The sequence below is a fragment of the Cherax quadricarinatus genome, chromosome 40, assembly GCF_038502225.1.
Source record: "Cherax quadricarinatus isolate ZL_2023a chromosome 40, ASM3850222v1, whole genome shotgun sequence".
NCBI classification, from domain to species: domain Eukaryota; kingdom Metazoa; phylum Arthropoda; class Malacostraca; order Decapoda; family Parastacidae; genus Cherax; species Cherax quadricarinatus.
Window position 1 is genome coordinate 3,723,898 of NC_091331.1, and position 27,865 is coordinate 3,751,762.

Sequence of the window (27,865 nt, forward strand, 5' to 3'; positions counted from 1 at the left end):
AAAATCACCCGTGGCGAAATGTCTTCGTCAGTGTCTCAAGCGTGTACAAGTGTCCTACGCTCACATATTTTGTTACAGTTTACCTCTGCTTGAACCTGTTGCCTCTACATTCATTCCAAACCTAATCAGGAAAATTCTGTATTTTTTAAATATTCTATTGAATATATTAACATCTGTAAAAATCAATTAATGAATGATGGGTATATATTTTTTCTTCGCTATTCATTAATCTCTCACCAGCACACTAAACCTATAAGGCAGAAATGTCGAGAGAAACAGAAATTACTCGGGAAAATTAATAATTGAAGCCCCTTATGATTTTATGCCCAAGTTATCTATAGTAAACACTGAACAAGTGTCACTGGACATTCGACGCCAGAATAAAAAAAATTCAAAGGCTCTCTCCCTCTCCCCTGACTAATCTGCGGGCAGAAAGAAACTCAGGGATGCCATACCGTAACCTTAACATATCGAAATGTCCGCAAGAGGAAATACGAAATACACTCTTAATACCACATCTGGTGTTATTACTACCACACAGCTACACGGCCAACACCTTGCATCACACTCCTCTTTTTCTCGTTCTAGATGCGCTATGCAACACTAATCTATTGTATGGTATTAATTCCGAGATGTAGAGAGGCACGAGTCACATCTACTACAGTAATCTCCATGACTCTAATGCTCGATTAAAAATTATTTTATTAAAATAATTCCATTATTCAGCTGTGTCCTGGTCTTATGTTATTATCATTATTATTATTATTATTATTATTATTATTATTATTATTATTATTATTATTATTATTATTATTGCTGTTATTATTATTATTATTATTATTATTATTATTATTATTATTAGTAGTAGTAGTAGTAGTAGTAGTAGTAGTAGTAGTAGTAGTAGTAGTAGTAGTAGTAGTATTACTATTATTATTATTGCTATTATTATTATTATTATTATTATTATTATTATTATTATTATTATTATTATTATTATTATTATTATTATTATTATTATTATTATTATTATTATTATTACTGCTGTTGTTATTCGTGTATTGTTCCAGTTACGTTATTGAGCCTTTTTTCTATTCCTTAATGAAACATAGTGGTGGACCTACATTTTTGGGGCCCTGAAGCTTGAACTGTTATGGGGCCCCTTCACAACCAGCAACGGCTTGCCTACATAATACTTGAATAACCTCTTAATTTTTATTTTAAATATTATTAAGTATTAAATTACACTTTATTATTAATATTGTTATTTTTAAACAAAAAAACTTCTCATACAGTAGACCCAAAATTTTTAAGCAATGTAGACTAAAGTCTTTTCTGAGGGCCCCTCCGGGATTACGGGCCCTGAAGTGTTTCATTAGTTTCATAGCAGATCCCCTCCTGTAGAAGAAGACGAAACGGAGTGGAAAATGTTACTCGGAGTGAACTAAGGAATAGGAGAAGAACGTTTTCTGTGGGTACATCATAGCACCTCACGTGTCGTGGTGGCCACCACAGTGTGTTGACCGCTGCTGCGGTAGTCTCCTCTGGTTGCTGCTCCTGATTCTCGCCGTCACACAGTGAGTTCATTCTTTAAGAATGCCGTGGAGTTGGTCAGGTTTAAAGTTTATATATTGCACGTGGGTCATTATGTGTGTAATTCGCCTGTATTGTGAGTCTGAGTAAACTCTCTGAGTGAATATACACTGAGATATGTCGATCAAAAAGCAGCGTACTGCTTACTCACCGTCAGGAAGGAGCGTTTGTTGGGAGAAGTAGAAACAGGTGAGAATCACATATTAAATACACCGAGAGGTTGTTCATGAACTGGTATATAATACTGACAAGATGAAGAATTAGACACATGTGTAACATCTGGGTATCTTCTTCTTGTAGACGTTTCGCCACCCATCAATAAAATACAAGGATATAATGTGAAGAATGTAGAACTATATACAAAATATGTAATCAATCCCTCAGCCTTGAAGTTGGTGATAAGAACCGTAGTCTTGAAGAATCTGAAGCACAGGCATGTCTATGTCGCGGTTTGGTTCATAGTGTTTACTGTTGATTGCTTCAAAGTGTGTCGTTGTTTCCAACTGTGCTTGTCGTTGAACGTTGCAACGACGGGGAGGCTGGAGGCAGTGGAGACGTAGTGTTGGTGATCAGTCTGTAGTACTGTGAATGGCATCATTCAACAAGTAGAAAAAGTTAAGATGAATTGGTCCTAGAGAAAGAATGGAACAAGATAGATTGATAGTGTTTATAAATTTGAAGTGAATGGAAGGTGTAGGAAAAGTCTCTTAAGTACAGTTGAAAGCACTGTGCGAAAGAGGTTGTCAAAGCTAGGGACTCAAATAAAGCGTCAGATGTAATACTGGAGACAGTTTTGGAGAGTGGCATTGCTGTTGGAGTGTCAGCAAGGTAATATTTACGAAGTAGTTCAGGAAACACGCTTAGCTGGACTCGAGTTATTTAGGTAGAAATATAGTGTCTGTATTATGTAAGATGGGATGGCATGTTGCGGTTCAGTGAATCATTTGGGCTGTGATATCCGCACACTTGTGGAAATACAACAATGGAATAAGTAATGTTGGATGAACTCTGCATCTTTGAATGACTGACGTAATGGAAACCGGCAGAGGTGCTAAAAATTATTAATAATAATAATAATAATAATAATAATAATAATAATAATAATAATAATAATAATAATAATAATAATAATAATAATAATAATAAAAATAATAATAATAATAATAATAATAATAATAATAATAATTTATTTAGGGATACCATAAACTCCGAAGTCCTGAAAATTATTTTATTATCATTATTATTATTTTAATATCATTATTGTCACCCTTACTTCGAATACCTTTTATTATTATTATTTTCAAAGAAGCGTTAAATCCGTATGGGTCATACAGTGCCAATTAAAAATGGCTTCAGGGACGTGGAAATTAGATCAGTTTCAACCCTAAAACAACTAGTTCGCCAGCCAAGCTCAAGAGTCTTAAATTAGCAACTGTGCTCTCACAAGTTTATATTCAAATATTAGTAAACTTGTATGCACCCTAACACGGATATCAATTAGTATATTGGGATGTGGTGCATTTTTATACACACTCACGCCAGGGACCTGGAGCTGAGACTTGTCTCTCATACACTCTCATACACTCTCTCTCATAAACTCTCTCATACACTCTCATACACTCTCTCTCATAAACTCTCTCATACACTCTCATACACTCTCATACACTCTCATACACTCTCTCATACACTCTCATACACTCTCTCTCATAAACTCTCATACACTCTCTCATACACTCTTTCTCATACACTCTCATACACTCTCATACACTCTCCCATACACTCTCATACACTCTCTCTCATACACTCTCTCATTCACTCTCATACACTCTCATACACTCTCTCATACACTCTCTCATACACTCTCTCTCATACACTCTCATACACTCTCTCATACACTCTCTCATACACTCTCTCTCATACACTCTCTCATACACTCATACACTCTCTCATACACTCTCTCATACACTCTCTCTCATACACTCTCTCATACACTCTCATACACTCTCTCATACACTCTCATACACTCTCTCATACACTCTCTCATACACTCTCTCATACACTCTCATACACTCTCTCATACACTCTCATACACTCTCTCATACACTCTCTCATACACTCTCTCTCATACACTCTCATACACTCATACGCTCTCTCTCATACACTCTCTCTCATACACTCTCTCATACACTCTCTCTCATACACTCTCTCATACACTCTCATACACTCTCTCTCATACACTCTCTCATACACTCTCTCTCATACACTCTCTCATACATCTCTCTCTTACACTCTCTCTCATGCACTCTCTCATACACTCTGATACACTCTCTCATACACTCTCTCTCATACACTTTCATACACTCTCTCATACACTCTCTCATACACTCTCTCATACACTCATACACTCATACACTCTCATACACTCTCTCATACACACTCTCTCATACACTCTCTCCCATACACTCATACACTCTCTCTCTCGCACTCATACACTCTCTCTCATACACTCTCTTATACACTCTCTCTCATACACTCTCTCTCATACACTCTCATACACTCTCTCATACACTCTCATGCACTCTCTCATACACTCTCTCTCATACACTCTCATACACTCTCTCTCATACACTCTCATGCACTCTCTCATACACTCTCTCTCATACACTCTCATGCACTCTCTCATACACTCTCTCTCATACACTCTCTCATTCACTCTCATACACTCTCATACACTCTCTCATACACTCATACACTCTCTCTCATACACTCTCATACACACTCTCATACACTCTGATGCACTCTCTCATACACTCTCTCTCATACACTCTCATACACTCTCATACACTCTCTCATACACTCTCTCTCATACACTCTCATACACTCTCCCATACACTCTCATACACTCTCTCATACACTCTCTCATTCACTCTCATACACTCTCATACACTCTCTCATACACTCATACACTCTCATACACTCTCTCTCATACACTCTCTCTCATACACTCTCATACACTCTCTCATACACTCTCTCTCATACACTCTCATACACTCTCTCATACACTCTCTCTCATACACTCTCTCTCATACACACTCACACACACTCACACTCTCTCATACACACTCTCACATACACTCACACTCTCTCATACACACTCTCACATACACTCACACACTCTCACATACACTCACACTCTCTCATACACACTCTCACATACACTCACACTCTCTCATACACACTCTCACATACACTCACACTCTCTCATACACTCTCTCTCATACACTCTCTCTCATACACTCTCATACACTCTCTCTCATACACTCTCTCATACACTCATACACTCTCTCTCATACACTCTCTCATACACTATCTAATACACTCTCTCTCATACACTCTCATACACTCTCTCATACACTCTCTCTCATACACTCTCTCTCATACACTCATACACTCTCTCTCATACACTCTCTCATACACTCTCTCTCATACACTCTCTCTCATACACTCTCATACACTCTCTCATACACTCTCTCTCATACACTCATACACTCATTCACTCTCTCTCATACACTCTCTCATACACTCTCTCTCATACACTCTCATACACTCTCTCTCATACACTCTCTCTCTCATACACTCTCATACACTCTGATACACTCTCTCATACACTCTCTCTCATACACTCTCTCTCATACACTCTCTCTCATACACTCTCTCTCATACACTTTCATACACTCTCTCATACACTCTCTCTCATACACTCTCTCTCATACACTCTCTCTCATACACTCTCATACACTCTCTCATACACACTCTCTCATACACTCTCTCCCATACACTCATACACTCTCTCTCATGCACTCATATACTCTCTCTCATACACTCTCATACACTCTCTCGCATACACTCTCATACACTCTCTCATACACTCTCTTTCATACACTCATACACTCTCATACACTCTCTCATACACTCTCTCATACACTCTCTCATACACTCTCATACACTCTCTCTCATACACTCTCATACACTCTCTCATACACTCTCTCTCATACACTCTCTCTCATACACTCTCTCTCATACACTCTCTCTCATACACTCTCTCTCATACACTCTCATGCACTCTCTCATACACTTTCTCATACACTCTCATACACTCTCTCTCATACACTCTCATACACTCTCATACACACTCTCTCATACACTCTCTCTCATACACTCTCTCTCATACACTCTCATACACTCTCTCTCATACACTCTCATACACTCTCTCATACACTCTCATACACTCTCTCTCATACACACTCTCTCATACACTCTCTCTCATACACTCTCTCTCATACACTCTCATACACTCTCTCATACACTCTCTCTCATACACTCTCTCTCATACACTCTCATACACTCTCATACACACTCTCTCATACACACTCTCTCATACACACTCTCTCATACACTCTCTCTCATACACTCTCATACACTCTCTCTCATACACTCTCTCTCATACACTCTCTCTCATACACTCTCTCATACACTCTCTCATACACTCTCTCTCATACACTCTCTCATACACTCTGATACACTCTCTCATACACTCTCTCTCATACACTCTCTCATACACTCTCTCTCATACACTCTCTCATACACTTTCATACACTCTCTCATACACTCTCTCTCATACACTCTCTCTCATACACTCTCTCTCATACACTCTCATACACTCTCTCATACACACTCTCTCATACACTCTCTCCCATACACTCATACACTCTCTCTCATGCACTCATACACTCTCTCTCATACACTCTCTCATACACTATCTAATACACTCTCTCTCATACACTCTCATACACTCTCTCATACACTCTCATACACTCTCTCTCATACACTCATACACTCTCATACACTCTCATACACTCTCTCTCATACACTCTCTCTCATACACTCTCATACACTCTCTCATACACTCTCTCTCATACACTCTCTCATACACTCTCTCATACACTCATACACTCTCTCTCATACACTCTCTCATACACTATCTAATACACTCTCTCTCATACACTCTCTCATACACTCTCTCTCATACACTCTCTCTCATACACTCATACACTCTCATACACTCTCTCATACACTTTCTCATACACTCTCTCTCATACACTCTCATACACTCTCTCATACACTCTCTCTCATACACTCATACACTCTTTCTCATACACTCTCTCATACACTCTCTCTCATACACTCTCTCATACACTCTTTCTCATACACTCTCTCTCATACACTCTCTCTCATACACTCTCTCTCATACACTCTCTCTCATACACTCTCTCTCATACACTCTCATGCACTCTCTCATACACTTTCTCATACACTCTCATACACTCTCTCTCATACACTCTCATACACTCTCATACACACTCTCTCATACACTCTCTCTCATACACTCTCTCTCATACACTCTCATACACTCTCTCTCATACACTCTCATACACTCTCTCATACACTCTCATACACTCTCTCTCATACACACTCTCTCATACACTCTCTCTCATACACTCTCTCTCATACACTCTCATACACTCTCTCATACACTCTCTCTCATACACTCTCTCTCATACACTCTCATACACTCTCATACACACTCTCTCATACACACTCTCTCATACACACTCTCTCATACACTCTCTCTCATACACTCTCATACACTCTCTCTCATACACTCTCTCTCATACACTCTCTCTCATACACTCTCTCTCATACACTCTCTCATACACTCTCTCATACACTCTCTCTCATACACTCTCTCATACACTCTGATACACTCTCTCATACACTCTCTCTCATACACTCTCTCATACACTCTCTCTCATACACTCTCTCATACACTTTCATACACTCTCTCATACACTCTCTCTCATACACTCTCTCTCATACACTCTCTCTCATACACTCTCATACACTCTCTCATACACACTCTCTCATACACTCTCTCCCATACACTCATACACTCTCTCTCATGCACTCATACACTCTCTCTCATACACTCTCTCATACACTATCTAATACACTCTCTCTCATACACTCTCATACACTCTCTCATACACTCTCATACACTCTCTCTCATACACTCATACACTCTCATACACTCTCATACACTCTCTCTCATACACTCTCATACACTCTCTCATACACTCTCTCTCATACACTCTCTCATACACTCTCTCATACACTCATACACTCTCTCTCATACACTCTCTCATACACTATCTAATACACTCTCTCTCATACACTCTCATACACTCTCTCATACACTCTCTCTCATACACTCTCTCTCATACACTCATACACTCTCATACACTCTCTCATACACTCTCTCATACACTCTCTCTCATACACTCTCATACACTCTCTCATACACTCTCTCTCATACACTCATACACTCTTTCTCATACACTCTCTCATACACTCTCTCTCATACACTCTCTCATACACTCTTTCTCATACACTCTCTCTCATACACTCTCATACACTCTGATACACTCTCTCATACACTCTCTCTCATACACTCTCTCTCATACACTTTCATACACTCTCTCATACACTCTCTCTCATACACTCTCTCTCATACACTCTCTCTCATACACTCTCATACACTCTCTCATACACACTCTCTCATACACTCTCTCCCATACGCTCATACACTCTCTCTCATGCACTCATATACTCTCTCTCATACACTCTCATACACTCTCTCGCATTCACTCTCATACGCTCTCTCATACACTCTCTCTCATACACTCTCTTTCATACACTCATACACTCTCATACACTCTCTCATACACTCTCTCATACACTCTCATACACTCTCTCTCATACACTCTCATACACTCTCTCATACACTCTCTCTCATACACTCTCTCTCATACACTCTCTCTCATACACTCTCTCTCATACACTCTCATGCACTCTCTCATACACTTTCTCATACACTCTCATACACTCTCTCTCATACACTCTCATACACTCTCATACACTCTCATACACACTCTCTCATACACTCTCTCTCATACACTCTCTCTCATACACTCTCATACACTCTCTCTCATACACTATCATACACTCTCTCATACACTCTCAAACACTCTCTCTCATACACACTCATACACTCTCTCTCATACATTCTCATACACTCTCATACACTCTCTCTCATACACTCTCTCTCATACACTCTCATACACTCTCTCATACACTCTCTCTCATACACTCTCTCATACACTCTCTCATACACTCTCATACACTCTCTCATACACTTTCTCATACACTCTCATACACTCTCTCATACACTCTCTCTCATACACTCTCTCTCATACACTCTCATACACTCTCATACACACTCTCTCATACACTCTCTCTCATACACTCTCTCTCATACACTCTCATACACTTTCATACACTCTCATACACTCTCTCATACACTCTCTCATACAATCTCTCTCATACACTCTCTCTCATACACTCTCTCTCATACACTCTGTCTCATACACTCTCATACACTCTCTCATACACTCTCATAGAATCTTCCCTATCCTCGCTCACTGGCTCACACTGTGCGTGAAAGTGATGTTTAAAACACTAGAAAACAACGTACAAAAATTTATCATCGTTGATACTTTAAATTTTCAATAAATCTACGGAATCTATATACCACAGTTAAGCTGGAAGTGAAGCTGATTTTTCCAGCGCCTGGAATCGGGTAAGCGCCTTATTCTTTCCAACTTCTTTTTTAATGTTCTTCCTTCTTTTGAATCCCTCTTTTGTTCTTATGAGGCTGTTCTTATTGCTATATACTACGAATGCGTATAGACCAGCTAATGTAATTACATTTTTCATGAAAGTAGTTCAGAGGTTTACTCTAGTTCCGGGTTTAAGGTGATGAACTATGAAGCCAGAATAAAGGAATTGAACCTAACAGCCTTGAAAGTAAGCATAACCAGGAACACACAATCACGACATAAATACATAAACATAGTGGACAGAGATGGACTTAAGAGGGGTCAAACGGAAGTAAAGAACACAGATGAACAACAGGGATGTTAGGGAATGCTTTTTCAATGTTAGAGACAGTAAAAAAAATGAGGATTTGGTGGAAGGAAATTCTGTACTCAGTTTCAGTGATAAATTTGAGAGCTTGAGGAACTGAAACCCATTTAGGCAGACACTATTTTAAGGGCGTAACGCCGACAGATATATGGCCAAAGTAAAAAAAATGTATTACTTGAAAAATTCTACTTAGAGTGAAATGTTTTCCAAATAAAGACTTGTTCCTCAGACTCCTCTTTAGACTACAGACTGTAGCAGTGAGAGGAGCGAGGTCAGCAGCTACGACCACACTCCCTCACCCACAACTCGGCGATTGTGCCATACATGTTGACCCTTAACGAGATGGAGGTAGCAACAAGTGAAGATGGGTGTGTAAACGTAACACTAAACCTGGTAAATTATTATACTACACAAACAACGTTTGGCTGTTCAAACTCTGCCAGAAGTTCCTGATCTCGACGTGTTGTTTTCCTGGCATAAATGCAGGTAGACAGCGGTGAACTCTTGTAATTAGAAGTCGTGTTGCAGCGTGAGCAAAACATTACATTGGATAAGGACCAACCCCTTTTCTCGCTCCCCCTTTCCCCGATTTCCCCTTCCCCCAAGAGATAGGGAGGGAGGGAGAGACTCTCCCTTACAACGATTACGGCCACGCAGTGTTATAATCTGCCCAGGAGACTGACACACGCTATCTGCTGCGACCTGCTAAGTGTTTACTCAAACATTTAACCAGAACAGTTTCATTTTTCAACGTTGCTGTTAGTCTTTTACGAGGTTAATGAGATGTTTTAACTGTCCATTTTCAGCTTTTTAATTGCCTCCTTAGACCACGGAAAATTCTGGAGGTGAGTCAGTGCTTTATCTTGGCTTTACTGTATCGCGGAATGATCCATGAGTTACATAGCGCAATTTAGCGAATTCAATTTCTGACAGTCTTGGGTTTTAGTCTTTCGCCTTGCATCATCCCCGCATCATAACCTTCCAGGGAGGTTCCTTGATGTCGGTGAGGGATTCTTGCTCCAAAGAACTGAACCTGATCTCTTTCCTTGGAACCGCCGAGATGTAAAGAAATCTTCCCTTCGCCTCTGGTGGCTTGAAAGTGGAATGACTTCGATGAGAAGGCCTCTCAAGGGAGGTTCCTTGATGCTGGTGAGGGATTGTTGAACTTGGGACTCTTATGACTGTTTGCTAATAACAATAATTAGTGATAGGCGCTAAACCCATGTGGGTCATTCAGGGCAAGATGTGGTGGAGGCTTGATCCTCCGTCTGCTGAGCGCCTTGCAGACGCACTTCCTATCTGTACTCGCCTGGATGTTCTTACAATAATGATAGAAGAATGACCAGAGAAGAACATTCTTCCCAGAACACTCCACTCAGGCCTCTTCTGTCGGGATTAATATTTTTTTTTACACCAGTCGTTGGTACAAACGGAAACACGTGTAGAAAAGAGAGAAGGGACCAGGTGCTGAAGTTCGACAGTTTCAAAAATCTATAGATAAAAAAATACACCCATTCACACATGGTTCGTGAGCATAGTTCGGATAATTTGAGTCTAAGCAGATTGGACACCCATGTGTAGACCTGGTTTGTTGATGAAGCGGCTTAAGGGGCCGCTTATTTTTTCCCTATAGTCTACCTTGTCCCTAATTACTGTCCTTAATTGCTTTGTCCGTTTCGTAAGGTAAAGTTGTAGAAGTCTGAGCACAGCTCAGACCTCTACAACACAATTGTCCTCAAAGATTTATTAAGTTATACCGTGAATTAAGGAAAGATCCTGGACTTTACCTTACGAAACAGACAAAAAAAAGCGATAGTAATTATGAACAAGGTAGATTTTAGGGGAAAAATGAACATGTTATTAGAGACAGGGAAACTTACGTGGGGCGAAGGGGACACAGGGTAGGAGAGAGGGAGAATCCTAACTGGACTTAGAACTTTGTACATTCTCCCAATCTCTCTCTCTCTCTCCCTTAGCACCTCAGACGGTTCTAATTAAAGACGTTTAACGAGTCATAAAGCAGAGGTCTAGAGGGGGCGCCGCACCCTACCTGAGACCCACCACGGCCTCTACAACAAAATTATAACTCAAAGTAAATTTTCCACATCGTGTGTTAAAGTTTTTAAATTGTCTATAACACTTAACATGTGTCAGGTCAACCATTTATTTCTTCTATTTATCCTCCTCTTCCCTTTTAGTACGTACACACACATATACACACACTTTAGGAAAGGAAATCTCTGATACCACAGCAATTACAGAGGCAAAAGTCACAGGTATAATAACGAATTCGATATTCTCAGAGAGGTATATAATAGTAAGAACAAACAAAAAAGGAAAACAGAGGCATAAGAATAACTGTAGCCATCAGAAACCCCTAATAACAACATAATACTAATAATATCAAATCGTGATGGTTTTGTTGATGTTTTGGGTCAGGCTGGACCAAAACATTGCCCAGGTTACCCTCTCTAAATTGTAGGTTAATAGGGATAAACAAGGACTAAGCTTCCGTAGTTTTTTTTTCACTGCATTGTCAGGATGATTAGAACAAGCTGGCGCATCGCGGGTCATTATCAGCACATCCCGTGAAACCTCGCCTGACCTCTCGCTATATTTCATCATAATGTGTGTGACCATCTGAATGGCTGACGGCAGTAAAAGAGTGGTCAGAGTACGAAATTAACCCCCTGCATTACTTGCCTGACGTACGATCAAAGAAGCTTGCATGCTTGACGTACGATTATAAAAGCTCTCATGCCTGACGAACGATCATGAAAACATCCATGCCTGACGTACGATCATGTAAACATCCATGCCTGACGTACGAGCATGGAAATATCCATGCCTGACGTACGATCATGGAAACATCCATGCCTGACGTACAATCACAGACGTTTCATGCCTCACATACAATCATAAAAGTTTGCATGCCTAACATACAATCATAGGAGCTTACGTGCCTGATGTACGTCATAGAAACTTGTATCTCTGACTTAGGACAGAGAAAAGTGTATATGTGACATATGACATTAATAACATGCATACCTTCCAAACAACAGTACTAACAGGCATGCGTTGCATACGGCGATAATGTTCATGCCTAATGCATGACAAGTGTCAGCACTGCCCTCGTTTGGCACTGCAGTGACCAGCCAATGTACTATATGCTATATGCCAATGTGCTATAAAGGCCAATATGGCCTTTATAGTCGGGGATGCCATGCACCGTGCATGCACATGACCCCTAGTGCCTGCCTTGAAGAATAGGCATATACAATTTTAATCCTGGAGGCTTGGAATGAGGTACTCCCAGAATTTTAAATGCTCTTATTGGTCCTGAGGGAGATACATGCTCCTTGTATTGCACGGAGCCACCAACTTCAAGCAGTACTCGAAGCAAGAGAACACAAGCGATTTAATAGCCTCACCAGTGAAGAGTGTCCCGTAGCTCGATTGCTAGGGCACTCAGCTCACATACTGAGGTCTGTGGTTCGATCCCCAGTACGGGAGGAAACCTCGGTAAGCAGGGACACCTGCTGTCACAGCTCACCTAGCAGTAAAATAGGTACTTGGGTGTTAGCCGACTGATGTGGGTCACATCCTGGGGACAAAATTGACCTAATTTGCCCGAAGTGCCCTGCATAACAATGGGCTTTCTGTATAGTATGTCACTGATGTCAGCTAGGCCTGTATACCTTGTACATGTACTTGTAGAAATAAAGATTATTAGTGGTGTTATTTCTTTTGTTTTGAGAGAGTTGTCGTTACCCACCTTGTCATATCTGGCTCTCGCAGATTATTGAGATATCTTCTCTCAATAATGGGTCGGGTGACATCACAAAAGCCAAGTCTTTTACACGTCCCCGCCATACTAAGTGACAGTCCTGTGTTTTGTATTCAGTATTGCTTAACATTTGCGATAAGAACATTTGACGATAAGAATATTTGACAATAGCAACATGTGACGATACCAACATATGACAATAAGAACGTGAATCCCAGACGTACGACGACAGTCACGTACATACTTTACATACAACGATAACATGAATATTTGACGTGTGACAATAACGTTCATATATATGACATACGACGGTAACAGCTTGAATGCCTGACGTAAGATGATCGCTGCTGATATAAGACGATAACGTGTATGTTTGACGCAACCCGACAAAAAGCAAACGATACCTGCAATTAGGATGCCTGACGCACTGTATTAAAATGTAGTGTGAACAGTAATGTCATGACCCACCAGTTCTAGGGATGGTCGCCATGAGTTTGACTCTAATCCTTTTCGTGATAATGTCATGTGTTCTGAAGTACGAAAATAGTAGCAGCTTGCGGGCATTACTTAACAAAAGCATTTAAATTGTATGCATGACGTTCGAGAGTAGAGTGTTTAGAGTGACTTAAAGATTACAGGAAGCTTTTGTTATTTGTGTGTCTACTAGCCAAGTTGTGATTGTATGAGTCAAGTCTTGACTCCTGGCCCTGCTAGCTATTAGATGTCAAAGACACTTGTCTACTTGTCTATAGACGCCTGTGTGTGTGTATTCACTTATTTGTACTCGCCTATTTGTGGTTGCAGGGGTAGATTCACCGCTCCTGGCTTCGCTTCTGGTTACTACTAAGTCCATTCTCTCTATGCTCCATGAGCCTTATCGTACCTCTTCTTAAAGTTATGTATGGATCCTGCCTTCACTACACCCCTCACCAGATTATTCCGCTTCCTGGCTACTCTATGACTGAAGAAATACTTCCTAACATCCTTATGACTCATCTGAGTTTTCAACTTCCAGTTGTGACCGCTTGTTGTTGCGTCCCATCGCTAAAGCATTCTGTCCCTACCCACCTTGTCAATTCCTCTCAGTATTTGATATGTCGTTATCATGTCCCCCCTATCCCCCCTGTCATCCAGTGTCATCAGACTGTTGCATGTGAAGGTTTAACAGCCCTATCAGACCATGAAAGAGTATTTGATAAGACTGGGACTTCATTATGGAAATGAAAAAAATTGAAAAATCAACGATAACATCATAAGAAAATAAACAACTTTATTAATATGCAAAAGAAATAAAGAATATAAAACATTTAAACGTAAAAATAATCCTACTTGAAGCTAAGAAATGAAAAATAAAATATATAAATAGTTAGTGTGTGTGTGTGTATGTGTGTGTGTGTGTGTGTGTGTGTGTGTGTGTGTGTGTGTGTGTGTGTGTGTGTGTGTGTGTGTGTGTGTGTGTGTGTGTGTGTGTGTGTGTGTGTGTACGTGCGAGTGCATTTAGGCCTGTGTGCACGCTCTTGTGTGCGCGCACTCGCCCCTGAAGCTCTTTTTCTATTGTCCATTGCTGACTCAAGGTAATTATTTGTCTTATTCAAGGCCCCCTGCCTTGCTTTCTACTGATTGGCAAAGTTATTGTGTCGCGCGCGTGGGGGAGTGGAGATTAAGGAATGGGGGCGTGGGGATTGAGAAAGGATGTGTGGTGGTTGAGAGGGGATTGAGAAAGGATGTGTGGTGGTTGAGAGGGGATTGAGAAAGGATGTGTGGTGGCTGAGAGGGGATTGAGAAAGGATGTGTGGTGGTTGAGAGGGGATTGAGAAAGGATGTGTGGTGGTTGAGAGGGGATTGAGAAAGGATGTGTGGTGGTTGAGAGGGGATTGAGAAAGGATGTGTGGTGGTTGAGAGGGGATTGAGAAAGGATGTGTGGTGGTTGAGAGGGGATTGAGAAATGATGTGTGGTGGTTGAGAGGGGATTGAGAAAGGATGTGTGGTGGTTGAGAGGGGATTGAGAAATGATGTGTGGTGGTTGAGGGGGATTGAGAAATGATGTGTGGTGGTTGAGAGGGAATTGAGAAATGATGTGTGGTGGTTGAGAGGGGATTGAGAAATGATGTGTGGTGGTTGAAGGGGGATTGAGAAAGGGGGTATTGGAGTTGAAAGGGGAAGAGTGGGAGTTGAAATAGGAGGATTAAGAAAAATAGAAATGCAGAGTGGGGAATGGGCAAGGAGGGAGTGGGAGGTGAGAAATGTTCTGAGAGGAAGGGTAGTGAAAGAGGGGATATGTGTGTGGGGCGGAGGGGGGCTGAGGTGCAGGGTTCCCGAGGGTTCCTGTGCACCTGCCTTGACCATCTTCGTCTTTCTTAATCTTCGATAAATAACTTTCTTAAGATTTTCTGGTCGGTGTTTAAATTGTATCTTCTTAGTAAAGATTATTTTCAATTCAATTACTGGACACACACACACACACACACACACACACACATACACACACACACACACACACACACACACACACACACACACACACATCAGTGAAGAGGCGGGGCCAGGAGCTCGGACTCGACCCCCGCAACCTCAACTAGGTGAGTACACACACACACACACACAGAGTAGTCAGTAAGTGGAATAGTTTGGGAAGCGATGTAGTGGAGGCAGGATCCATACATAGCTTTAAGCAGAGGTATGATAAAGCTCACGGCTCAGGGAGAGTGACCTAGTAGCGATCAGTGAAGAGGCGGGGCCAGGAGCTCGGACTCGACCCCCGCAACCTCAACTAGGTGAGTACACACATACATTAACTCTCTCTCTCTCTCTCTCTCTCTCTCTCTCTCTCTCTCTCTCTCTCTCTCTCTCTCTCTCTCTCTCTCTCTCTCTCTCTCTCTCTCTCTCTCTCTCTCTCTCTCTGTCTCTCTCTCTCTTCGAAGCTCGACTCAGGAAGACTTGGCATTCTTTAAATTAAAAATATGATCTCGTCTTCTCCTGTCAACAAAATATGTAATTAATTAAATAAATGGGTCATGAAGACAAAATTACATAAGTTTTAATTTACATTCTTGCCGCTGCGGTGTTGCCAACACGTGATGAACAATATAAATTATTGTCGAAAGACAAATGGCTCTTTCAGGCCCACGCTGATTACCTCTACGGTAATTACACCGATTAAAAAAGGCCGCGGGAGATACTTCTGCAGGAGTCGTGTTAATTAGTGGTAATAACACGGGATAGTTCTACTGCCTACAGGGGGTGCACTGCAGAGGCAGGATAGTTAGACCTGCAGCCGTCAGGGATACCTCTGTTGCTCAGACATCTACGCTCACAACCGAGGGGACCCACGTTCGATCTCTATTAGGGGAGGTGTGTTGGCTAGTCTCCATACCCTGCTGTCCCTGTTTATTCACTAGTAAATTGATGCCTGGGTTTTAATCGGTAGGAGCGGGTCTCGCACGCACACTCACATACACACACACAGTGGAAGCAATAGTCGCTTTTGTAAATAACGAAATATAAACACATATGCAGTGTAATGTGATCCTTTATTGACAACGTTTCACCCACACAGTGGGCTTTTTCAAGTCACAAACAGATCTACCTGGGGTGGAAGGTACGCGAGTATTTATAGTCAGGTTCAGAATGTTGAGGTCAGGTGGAAAATGCTGCATCTGATGATCTACCGAGTGGGGTTATAGAGTCTAAAATCTTGGGTAGCTTGGAAGGGAGATTGGATAAGTTTTTGAGCAGACCTTCTGCAGTGTTCTTCCATTCCTATGCTCTTATGTGGGATAGCGATGAAGAAGTTTCTTGGCAAGTGGTTCAGCTATGTTATGGTTGAAGTTGTCGGATATAGAAATAAGTGATGATTCCAGGATTCTTCGGTATTGAATGTTGTCTTCTGTGACGATAAGTCTTGAGTTTCTGTAGTTTATCAAGTGGTTGTGTGAATTACGGTGTTGTACACAGGCATTCCTTGTATCGTCAGACCTGCTATAACCCCACTCGGTACATCATCAGATGCAGCATTCTCCACCTGACCTCAGCATTCTGAACCTGACTATAAATACTCGCGTACCTTCCACCCCAGGTAGATCTGTTTGCGACTTGAAAAAGCCCACTGTGTGGGCGAAACGTTGTCAATAAAGGATCACATTATACTGCATATGTGTGTTTATATTTCCACTGTGTCGGTATTCTATATCATTTATTTCCATTTTATAAATAACATCAGATGCAGGAGAGTCAGTCCTGTCAACGAAGTTTTAAAAATATTTTATATTCCGAATAACTCTCGTCACATTTTCCTAGGTTGATCATGGCATACCAACAAGGTCAACAATACCTGTGACATCTGCAACCATCCTGACAACTGCAACCACTGCAACAGATACAAAAACAACAGGAGCTCCATCAGGAACACGTCTGCGCACGTTTCGCCTATTAGGACTGGACTAAAAGAAAAAAACTTGAGATACCTACACGACGTTCTTGATCTGCTGCTATAAAATGTCTTGTAGATAAGGGTAACCACACAATGTGGCATCAAATTTTGATAATACAGAATCTGACGTCACTAGTTTAGTATTACGAAATTTTTAACATTAAGGCAGCTCCACAGCATATGACGTCATCATTAGCAGTATATGGGCTGACATCGCCTACACTTGTACCGTGAAACACCTGACATCACAAAAGCATAAACACTGAGCAGCTAACATAACCTGCAATAGTACTTCGTAATATCGGCTGCACTAGGGCCATGACCCTGACATCCAAAGCAGTAATAACATAGAGCACCTGACATCTTCAGAATTACCAGCTAATATCACCTGCAGTAGAACCATGGATGCCCTGACATCACCAGCAGCGGTATCACGAGGCCCCTGATATCAGGATGTTAGAGGTCGGAGGCGAGGAATGCGCAGGACCCCGACATCTCGCCGTAAAAATCAGTCCCGTCAGGAGGCTATGCAGGTGGGTGCCCTCAAGGGAGAGTCCTTGATGCCGGTGAGGGACCCTTGATCTAATGAACAGAACTTGGCTTTCCTTGATTACCTCCCATTCCCTCAAGTGCTGTAGGATTCCTATGGGTTTACCGCTTCCCCCTTGACTGTGAAAATCTGGGAGTGGATACCAGGGGTGACTAGCCTAACCTCCCTCGTTATTGTCTTCGACTTGAAGTGTAGGGGATATTAACACTGGTGGAGAGCTCTTGATCCTATGGGCTGGAGCTAATCTCCCTTTCCTTAGATCAAATCTGGTTATACTCTGAAAATTATACAAATTCTTTGGTAACAAAAAAAAATTAATTGTATTACGTAAGGTATATTAAGATTATTGTAAGTTGTCGAGATGTGACGCAAAACTAAAAACCTAAATAAAAAAAAAGTTACAAAACTTTTGTAAATGGTGTTATTATTATTTATTATTATATTTAAGGGGAAGCGCTAAACCCATAGGGGTCATACAGCTCCTGAGGAATGGGAGGTTAATCTGGTTTGATCCAAGGGGGAAAGACAGATTCAGTTCTCTGGATCAAGAGCCCTCACGAGCATCAAGGATAAGGGAAGGGTAGGGGGATGGGGTTCAGTCTGTAAATGTTTTACTCTGTTTACTTGCATTCTGATATGATTTTCTTCTTTCCTAAATCCACTTCTCCAGTGATGTTGTTTGTTCTCTGGCCTCTCCCTGTATATTTAGTTTTCATCATCTTAACACTCTTCGGCCTCTGGATATCGAACTTTAATTTCGTCATATTAATACACTTCAAAGCGTTTTAGTTTATACTTCTCTTACCACAGATGTTTCACATATTCACTCTTTATTTCCTGCTCCTCTTGCCCTCTCCAGCGCTGAGACTGCTCCCTTTCCAACAGACGTCATAAGACCGACGCTCTTTTCTGTAATGTTAGCGATCATAGCCATCCAATAAGTTGGCTCTCAGCCAGGTATTATTTACATTTCTAGCCCTCACTGACACAGTCTTACTGAAATTCCTCTTAGACCCAACGTAATCTTAGCCTTAGCTTTATTCTGTAGATGTTTACCTCTCTGTGTACATTGTTAAATGCCCCAATCTTAGAATATGCTTTACTGTCTCCTCCGGTGCGTTTATGTCTCTCTCGGGATTTGCTTAAGATCCTGAATGAATTTCAGGAATACTAATTGGTGTATTGTCGTCACAGAGCGGAGGGAGTCGAGCAGCAGCCAGATGAAAACGAGGGTGTGACAGCGTGTCCTCAGGTCCTGCGGCAACTGTGTGCCCAGCTTCGAACTCCCGGAAGGTGAATGTCACCTTACCTTACCCTGCACCTTCCTCTCCGTCTTTAATTAGCTCATCTTCCATGTTAATCACTGACTTCATGCTATTTCCCTTCATTTTCTCTGTCTTCCAGCCTTTCCCATTGCCCTTCCCCTGTTCTTTATCTCCCCATCATCTTTTTTTCCGTATCGTTGTTCCATCAATTTCTGTACCCCCCTTTCCCTTCCCATTTTTAGCAAGATAATAGTGAAGACTCGTGAGTGTGTCGAGAGAGAGAAGCAGAGAGATAACGGAAATAGAAAGAAGGTAGGAAAAAAGAACTGAAAGGGAAGGTGGAGGGGGGAATAGAGGCGAAGACAGTAAGGGAGAAAAGGACATGGAATAAAAATCAAGAATCGGGGAGGGATTTAGAGACAGTCAAGAAATAAGGGAGGAAAGAGGTGAGGGAGGATAGACAGTAGAGGAAGGAGAGAGAGTAAAGAGAGAAAGGAAAATCATGGAGCGAAAGAAGAAATAGAACACATTGAGAAAAGCAGCAGGAAGCAAAATTAAGACGACGACAATAATTATAAACAAAATTTCAGTTGCGAGGCCCTCGTTTCATAAAGTGTTGCCTCCTCTTCGTCTCCTACGTAGCTCAGTGTAGCTTCTCTTCTAGTGTATATAAATTATAACTGTACAATCACTGTTGCAGTTCTCCCTCCCCGCTGCTGGCGTGAGGTCGTGTTTACCTTCCGGACACGCTGGCATGTCCAAAGAGAACATTAGTGAGAGTTTAATTAATAGCGGCGTGTTCATAAAAACAAATTAGTTTGTGTACTTACATTCACCCTGTGGGCGGTTGCGCAAGAGTCTTGCCTTGTTCTTATCTGTATTTATTCTCATTGTTAGTTATCCATTAGAAAACTAGGTATATATCCGACTCAATCCCATCTGGTATGCCATTCACATGCATCAGTAACATTACTGGTCACAATATTGCCCTGCCTGTAAAGCGTATCTTGGACTTGCGTTGTTAGACTTTCGACGTTAGATTTCTCCGCTTTATTGACAACATTCCTGTCACAATATATAGATATTCCTTTCTCAGTTTTAGCTGCGGTACTGTCTTCATCTAACATCCAACAGGAATTTACGCATTGTGACCCAGACATTCAGCATCAACTTGAGCTCTAGAATCTCTCTCTGTCACCAAACTGGAAACTTGTATCTAGTTATCCTAGCAACAATGCCTATCTAGCCTACTTCCTGGTGCTTCAAGCTTCAGTTTATATAGCAAGACAACGCTTCCAAGTGTGGGAATTACTCCCGACGTCTCAACGAGGCAAACATTGTTGTCTCTTCGGCCATCTGGCCAAATACAGTTGTTCACCAGCAGAATGCCCGGTCTGAGGTGCAGGGTATCATGATAATATTTATTCCCCTTTGCCTTAACTGTGGAAAAGTTCGCCTCCCAGCGTATTGCCGCATTGCCCAGCTTTTTTTTTACGAGAGAAATCCTCCGTCTCAAAAAAAAAAAAAAAAAAAAAAAGGAGGGCCTCTCAAATGCTATGGCAGTGACTAGACTATCTCCAAATAAGACTCCCACGGCTCTCGTACTCCAGGGGGCCCACAGGTCCCTGCTGTCCCTTCTTCAGTCACCCCAGTGTCCAGACCTTAAGAAATATACTTACCTTGTGGCCTTCCTTCCTCTTCGCCTTCTACCGTCCTTGTTATTTTGATATTTCTGTTTTCCCGTCACACAACCTTTCCCAGCTGGGCCCTCTTCTTTTTCTCATCATATTAATTTAATAAAACTTAATTATTTTCATGCATATTAAACTTTAAATTCTTAGAAAAAAGTTTGAATTTATTTTGGCCTGTTGATGGTCCCAATTTGTCGTATTTTTATGGAAGAAACAGGGAATAACAAATTACTAATTTGCATACGATAATTTCTGTATCTCATCCAACTGCGTTATAGTCACTGGTAATTTGATAACGCAAAGTCTGAGCGTCTTCATACTTAGTGTACTGGTGTATTTTAGGATATTGCTTCGAGATAACAAGAAAATTCCTCCTCAGTTTGGTTTCATAGCTGATGTTAATAAGTTTGAATTAGTTTAGTACTGTGTATGTACTAATTTGCAATTTTTTACTGAAAAACAATTGGGATATTAGTGTCTATGTGATAACTTGTGAATTCTAAATCTGATTATCTTTAAATCTTCAACGCTAATACCTAATTACATTAAAAACTTATCTCACACTCTGCACTATGCACTAATCTTCTCGCATGCATGGGGCCGGGGGGCGAAGGGGCCTGGAGTTGTGCAATACGGAGATGCCTTTCTCAGATCGGGCAGAGACCTAAATACATTTAGTTACCTATTTGCACTTATAGATGATTTAATTAGGTAACGTTAACAAAAGCTGCCGATTTCCCTTCACGTTTCCTCTTAGTCCATATGTACCCCAGACAACACACAGGCACCAAATGGTTCACAATATCTCCCACAGGAGTGGTCGTGGCGGGCGTGGACCTATTCTCTCCCTGGCCGCCCTCAGGAGCCGGCTGGCGTCACGGCCGTACTGGCTGCGGTGCCTGTGCTCACAGCAGGAAGTGCCGTCCATCACAGAGCGAGAACTTGTGCCACTGCTGTCTCTCACCCCAGCACACCGCTTCATTGTCCTCGTCGTTACCAACTCCAGCCAAAGGTAAACGGATGTCAGGTCTCAGCAAATACTTATGTACCTGTGGAAAAAGACAATGTACGGTTCAGGAAATTTTTTAGAGGAAACGTTTCCCCATGAGTGGCGAAACGTTTCTTGCAATAAATGTTCTGAACTGTACATTAAGTGTCTTTTTCTACTTCCTGTTGGTATCACCATACCGTTTTTCACTTATGTACCGAAATCTCTGTTGATATGTTTTTACTAACAAAACTTGGATATATTCGCCTTGGGAAGCTACCCTGATATATACGACTTTTAGTAACATTTGGGCTTTGTTTACTTAACACACCCGTACCATCACTTATCTTGTGTTGCTTTCAAACTAGCTTATTTTGTCCCGGTCCACTGTGTACATATGCTCTAAATGTGGCAGATGCCATAATGCTCTTTACAAGAAAGGTATTTTAGATTGCCTAATGTGCTCCCCTTGTACCTTTGTAATTTGTCATGAGTGTGACCAGATCTGGTTCATTACCTTTGTAACTTGGTCATGACTGTGACCAGATCTAGTTCATTACCTTTGTAACTTGCTCATCTATCAAAACTTTGGAGTCCAGTCCCTTTACCAATCATGTACCTCTGTAATCTTTTAACTACCGCTCCCGTCGTTCACTAAAGAAAGAAAAATTAATTGTCCTCTCAGTGCAATGTAATCCTGCTGTAATCTACCCCTAGCAGAGAATAGTGGTGAGATAATACAATGGAGAAGCAGTGTCTGCCACCCCTTCGTACACGCTCCTTCATAAATGGTGTACCAAGACAGGTTATGAAATGTGCTGAGGAAGGAAAAACCCCTTAAGTGGGGAGATGAGGGCTCTTGATGCCGGTGAGGGGCTGTTGATTCAGGAACCGGACTGATCACCTTCCTCGGACTGGACCTGAATGCCTCCCATTTCCAAGGCGTTATATGATTTTTAGATTTATGCAAAACTGCACGATTTTTAGATTTATGCAAAACTGCACGATTTTTAGATCATCTCGATTGTTTTTCATGATAACCTGTGCAAATCACCTAGAGTTACCCAAAAAAAGTCAGTGACTTATTTTCACTAGGATCTTTGTTTTTATATTAGCCTATTAAAATAGTAAAAATTAGCTCTTATTCCTAGGAACTGAAGATGCTTATCCCTTTCCTTCCTCGAATCAAACCTGGTTACCTTCCCGGTGGCCTGGTGGCTAAAGCTCTCGCTTCACACATGGAGGGCCCGGCTTCGATTCCCGGCGGGGTGAAAACATTTCGACGTATTTCCTTACACTTATTGTCATGTTCACCTAGCAGCAAATATGTACCTGGATGTTAGTCGACTGGTGTGGGTCACATCCTGGGGGACAAGATTGAGGACCCCAATGGAAATAAGTTAGACAGTCCTCGACGACGCACTGACTTTCTTGCGTTATCCTGGGTGGCTAATCCTCCAGGGTTAAAAATCCGAAGAAAATCTTATCTTATCTCCTGGTGCTGTATGACACCTACGGGTTAAGTACCTCCCTGAATAAAATATGTCCACGTCGGAATAAATTATGGCATATTGACCAGTGAGGATTATTGTATGTAATAAAAACTTTGAACCAATATCATTGACCTGTGTCACATGACCTCTTCAGCTGGAATATAAAAATTGGCAACTTAGCGTTTTCCCGTGAATATAACGTTAAATTAAGTTTATTACTGAATGTCCCTTGCGGGTTTAGCGCTTAGTTTTGATAATAATACTACTACTACTACTACTACTAATAATAATAATAATAATAATAATAATAATAATAATAATAATAATAACAATAATAATAATAATAATAATAATAATAATAATAATATAATATTAACTCGCAGGATGACGGCCCCTGATCAATAAATTCTCGTTATTTTTGTTACATTGATGGGATAGCGAAAACCCATGAGGATCACAGAGGCTAAGGAATGGGAGGCAGTCGAGCTTAGAGTAAGAGGAAGGCGGTTCCAATTCTTTTGATCGAGAGCCTTTTACCAGCATCAAGGCATCCCTCTTCAAAGGTAAAAAAAAAAATTATTACTTGCCAGCCAAGGTTCGGTGGTGGTAGGGGGAGAGTCGCTGATCAAGGCGGTGTACGTGGCCCAGAACCTGCCAGCTCTACGTCCGTGTCTTCAGAGCCCCAGTGAGCCCTCCTTGGCCTTCATCAAGTACGATTTGGCTAAGTCTAAGGGCAAGCGGAAGGAGAGGAAGGGAGCTCAGCCCACTCTCCTCAACGGGGGACAAGTCAAGATGGGCATGGTCTTGGTGAGTAACGGATGACACCTCTAAAGAAGGGGGAGGCTTTGAACCTGGTGAAAGGCTCTTGATCCAAGGGATTGGAGCTACCTTCCCCTTCCTCGTATTAGTATCGCCATCATGGGGAAGCGCTAATCCTTAAAAGTCATGCAGCGAATGGGCAATGGGGGAAAGCAGAGAATTGGGGCAAGGAAGAAGATAGCTCTAATTCCTTTTATCAAAGCAGACGCACAAGGAAGTGTTCAGTTTGGTCACCATTTGTTATAGCTATCCTGAGACAGCTGAGGCCCACCAATACGGCTATGAGAGCAAAGATCCAAATCCCCTCACTGGGTACGTACAGGACCTGACATCAGGTGAAGAGAATTCTGGAAGAAGTACATTATAAAACCCCAAAAGGTAAAAAAAAAAAAAATTGACTGTCATCCTAGGTTACTACCTCTCTTAGTTAATAAGCCAGATGAAACCTTTATTCAGGTCTCCATCATATCTAATTGAAACTTATGTCCCATTATAACTTATTTTATTGCACACCACTGTATTTGTTTACCTTCTTGTATATTTAATTTCAGATTTATAAAAAGACGCAGATGTTGTATGCAGGCTTTCCCCTTGCTAGCTACGGCTGTATGAAGCAGGACTTCTTGAACTTCATATCAGTATATGCTAAGCATGACTTCCACCTGAGGGCATCCCCGCTGGAGCCCAGGGATAACTCATCGGATGACCCCCAAGAGATTCCTGAAGAAACCTAATAGGGTATCCCTCGAATGAGGGTACTTATAGTTCACGAAACCTTTAGTTGTCAGTGCTGTTTTCTTCAAATATATTTTGGGTGTTTCCATGTGATAACTTTTTATGTTCACTGGGAAATGTGGCATACGCCAAGTTTGTCATGTTCAACATGCATCACACATGACATCAGTTCTGCATATCAAAAACCAGCTTAAAGCATGGCAACTTACTCTGTGAATGAAGACCATAGTTGCATACCGGTAACTACCAATTGTACAGTAAGTTGGCCAGTCTGGTGAGGAGGGGGGCCCCAGTGTAGACTACCTTGTGACCGGGGCTGCCCTGGGCCTCCAGTTCCTCACTTGCTTTCAGATGGTTAACACAGAGTTCTATCCTCTGTGTACGTGTATAAGTTGTATTATTATTATTATTATAATCAAGGGGGAAGCACTAAACCCGTAGGATTATACAGCGCCTATGGGGGTGTGGAAGGCATTCAGGCTTAATTCAGGGAACTGGAGCACAGATCCAATTCCCTAGATCAAGAGCCCCTCACCAGCGTCAAGGAGCCTTCCTTGAGGGGTATAAGTTGTAGCTCATGAGAGTATTCTTATTTATGTTCTCGTCAAATGTACTCACAGCATGTTATTAGTGAAATGTAAATTACATTAGTGGTGAAAATATATGGGTACTCAAAAGCAAACATCTAGTATATACTTTATTCTTCAAATTCTTATTTGTGCCTGTGCTGGTATTAATTTAAGTCCAGGTATGACAGGCTTTTTTTTTTTTTTTTTTTTTTTTTTTTTTTTTAACTTTTGTCAAAAAGTGCCTGGGAAATGCGAGAAATCATATTTTATCCAATGAAGGCCTCAGACCAATTATTATTATAATCAAAACCAAGCGCTAAACCCATAAGGGTCATACATAGCTAATACCTCAGATTAGAAGCCCTTCAGCATGAAGGTTCTTGCCTCTTCCTTCCTTGAAGGTTTACAGTAACTTTTAGGTATTCACAGTGAGGGATATACAAGAGGTTGCCTTAATTTTTCATTTTTATCTTGCTCATATCTTATTTTTATTATCTTTATGGATTATCTTTAAGGATTATACAGCTCATACATTAATAAGATCTCGTCCAATCAGCTTCAAATTTTCAGCGCTTATGATAGTTTTTGTGATCATAAATTTTTAGTTCTATGGGGGAACACTAAACCTGTACAGGTCATACAGGATCTGGGAAGTAGATTATCAAGAGGGAGTGCTAAACCTGTAGGGATTATACAGCACCTGTGAGGGGATGTGGAAGGCATTCAGGCTTAACTCAGAGAATTGGAGCCCAGTTCCAGTTCCCTAGATCCCCTCACCAGCATCAAGGAACCTCTCTTGAGGAGTTCGGGAAGTAGAACATAATTTTGATTCAAGGGAGGATAACTCCAGTTCCTTAGATCAAAAGCTTTTCATCAGCTTCAAGGCACCTTCACCCCCTTGAAGGACGATCAGTAGAAACTATTAGGCTTGATTTTTTTAATTGTGGTAAGCACTTAACCCGCAGAGGTCATACAGTGTCTGGGAATTAGCAAGCAATCAGGTTCAATCCATGGAAGAGGAAAGATCCAATTTCTTGATTATTATTATAATCAAAAAGAAGCGCTAAGCCACAAGGACTATACAGCGGTCCAATTTCTTGAAATAAAGGTCTCTCATCAGCATCCAAGAACCTCCTCCATATTATTTTTAATCAGGGAAGAGCACTAGACCCATAAGGATTATAGTGTGCCTAGAGAATGGGAGGAATTTGTTCACTGCAAGGGAAGGGAAGTCCAGCCCCTTGGACCAAGAGCTCCTCATCACCATCAGGGTCCAAGGCCCAAATCTAGAGTCACGCACCAGTGTCCAAGAATTTAAAAAAAAAAAATTGTTATTTTTCTTATGAAATCGTAGAGAATCTTTTTGTGAAGGTAATAAAACAAAAAGTACGAAATTTGGTGGAAAATTGACGAAATTATGCTCTCGCGAATTTTGATGTGTCAGCGACATTTACGAATCGGCGATTTTGCCGACTTTGACTCCCATTTTAGGCCAATTACATTATTCCAATCAACCAAATTCTTAGCTATTTCACTAGTATTACTTCTATTCTATCGATTGAGCACAAGAAATCGCCAAGTCAACCGTTTCAACTACAAAATAAAGTGATCGGAAATTGTTAATTTGGCCAATTTAACACAAAGTTCAAAATATTCCAATTTCAAAATAGGGTCCAGAATAAACAATGTAGGCATTCCTGGCACTAAACTAACGTTTCCTCTGTTCATTAGTTATGTTTTGAGGCTTTACAAATAAATTCCATTTTGATTTTTTATTCACATAATGAATTTTTATTCACACCAAAAAATAGATTTACTGTTATGCAATACTGTAATAATTGTATAA

General features: G+C 41.1%; 1 protein-coding gene across 4 annotated transcripts; it reads left to right on the plus strand.

The window, feature by feature from the left end:
- The first annotated feature begins 1,503 nt into the window (after window positions 1-1,503).
- On the plus strand, window positions 1,504-26,151 carry LOC128687184 (uncharacterized). 4 transcript variants are annotated; one of them, XR_011392939.1, is made up of 7 exons: window positions 1,504-1,574; window positions 17,777-18,442; window positions 19,654-19,752; window positions 22,230-22,427; window positions 24,487-24,703; window positions 25,267-25,833; window positions 26,010-26,151. XR_011392939.1 is itself a non-coding variant. In XM_070092570.1 (6 exons), exons 2-6 carry the CDS (start codon window positions 18,363-18,365, stop codon window positions 25,447-25,449), a joined length of 777 nt encoding a protein of 258 aa, XP_069948671.1. In that variant the 5' UTR covers window positions 1,504-1,574; window positions 17,777-18,362; the 3' UTR covers window positions 25,450-25,999. The 4 variants fall into 4 exon arrangements, 1 of the variants encoding a protein (XP_069948671.1); XR_011392940.1 differs by lacking the exon at window positions 1,504-1,574 and adding an exon at window positions 9,265-9,346; XR_011392941.1 differs by lacking the exon at window positions 1,504-1,574 and adding an exon at window positions 10,378-10,538.
- Window positions 26,152-27,865: the final 1,714 nt, after the last annotated feature.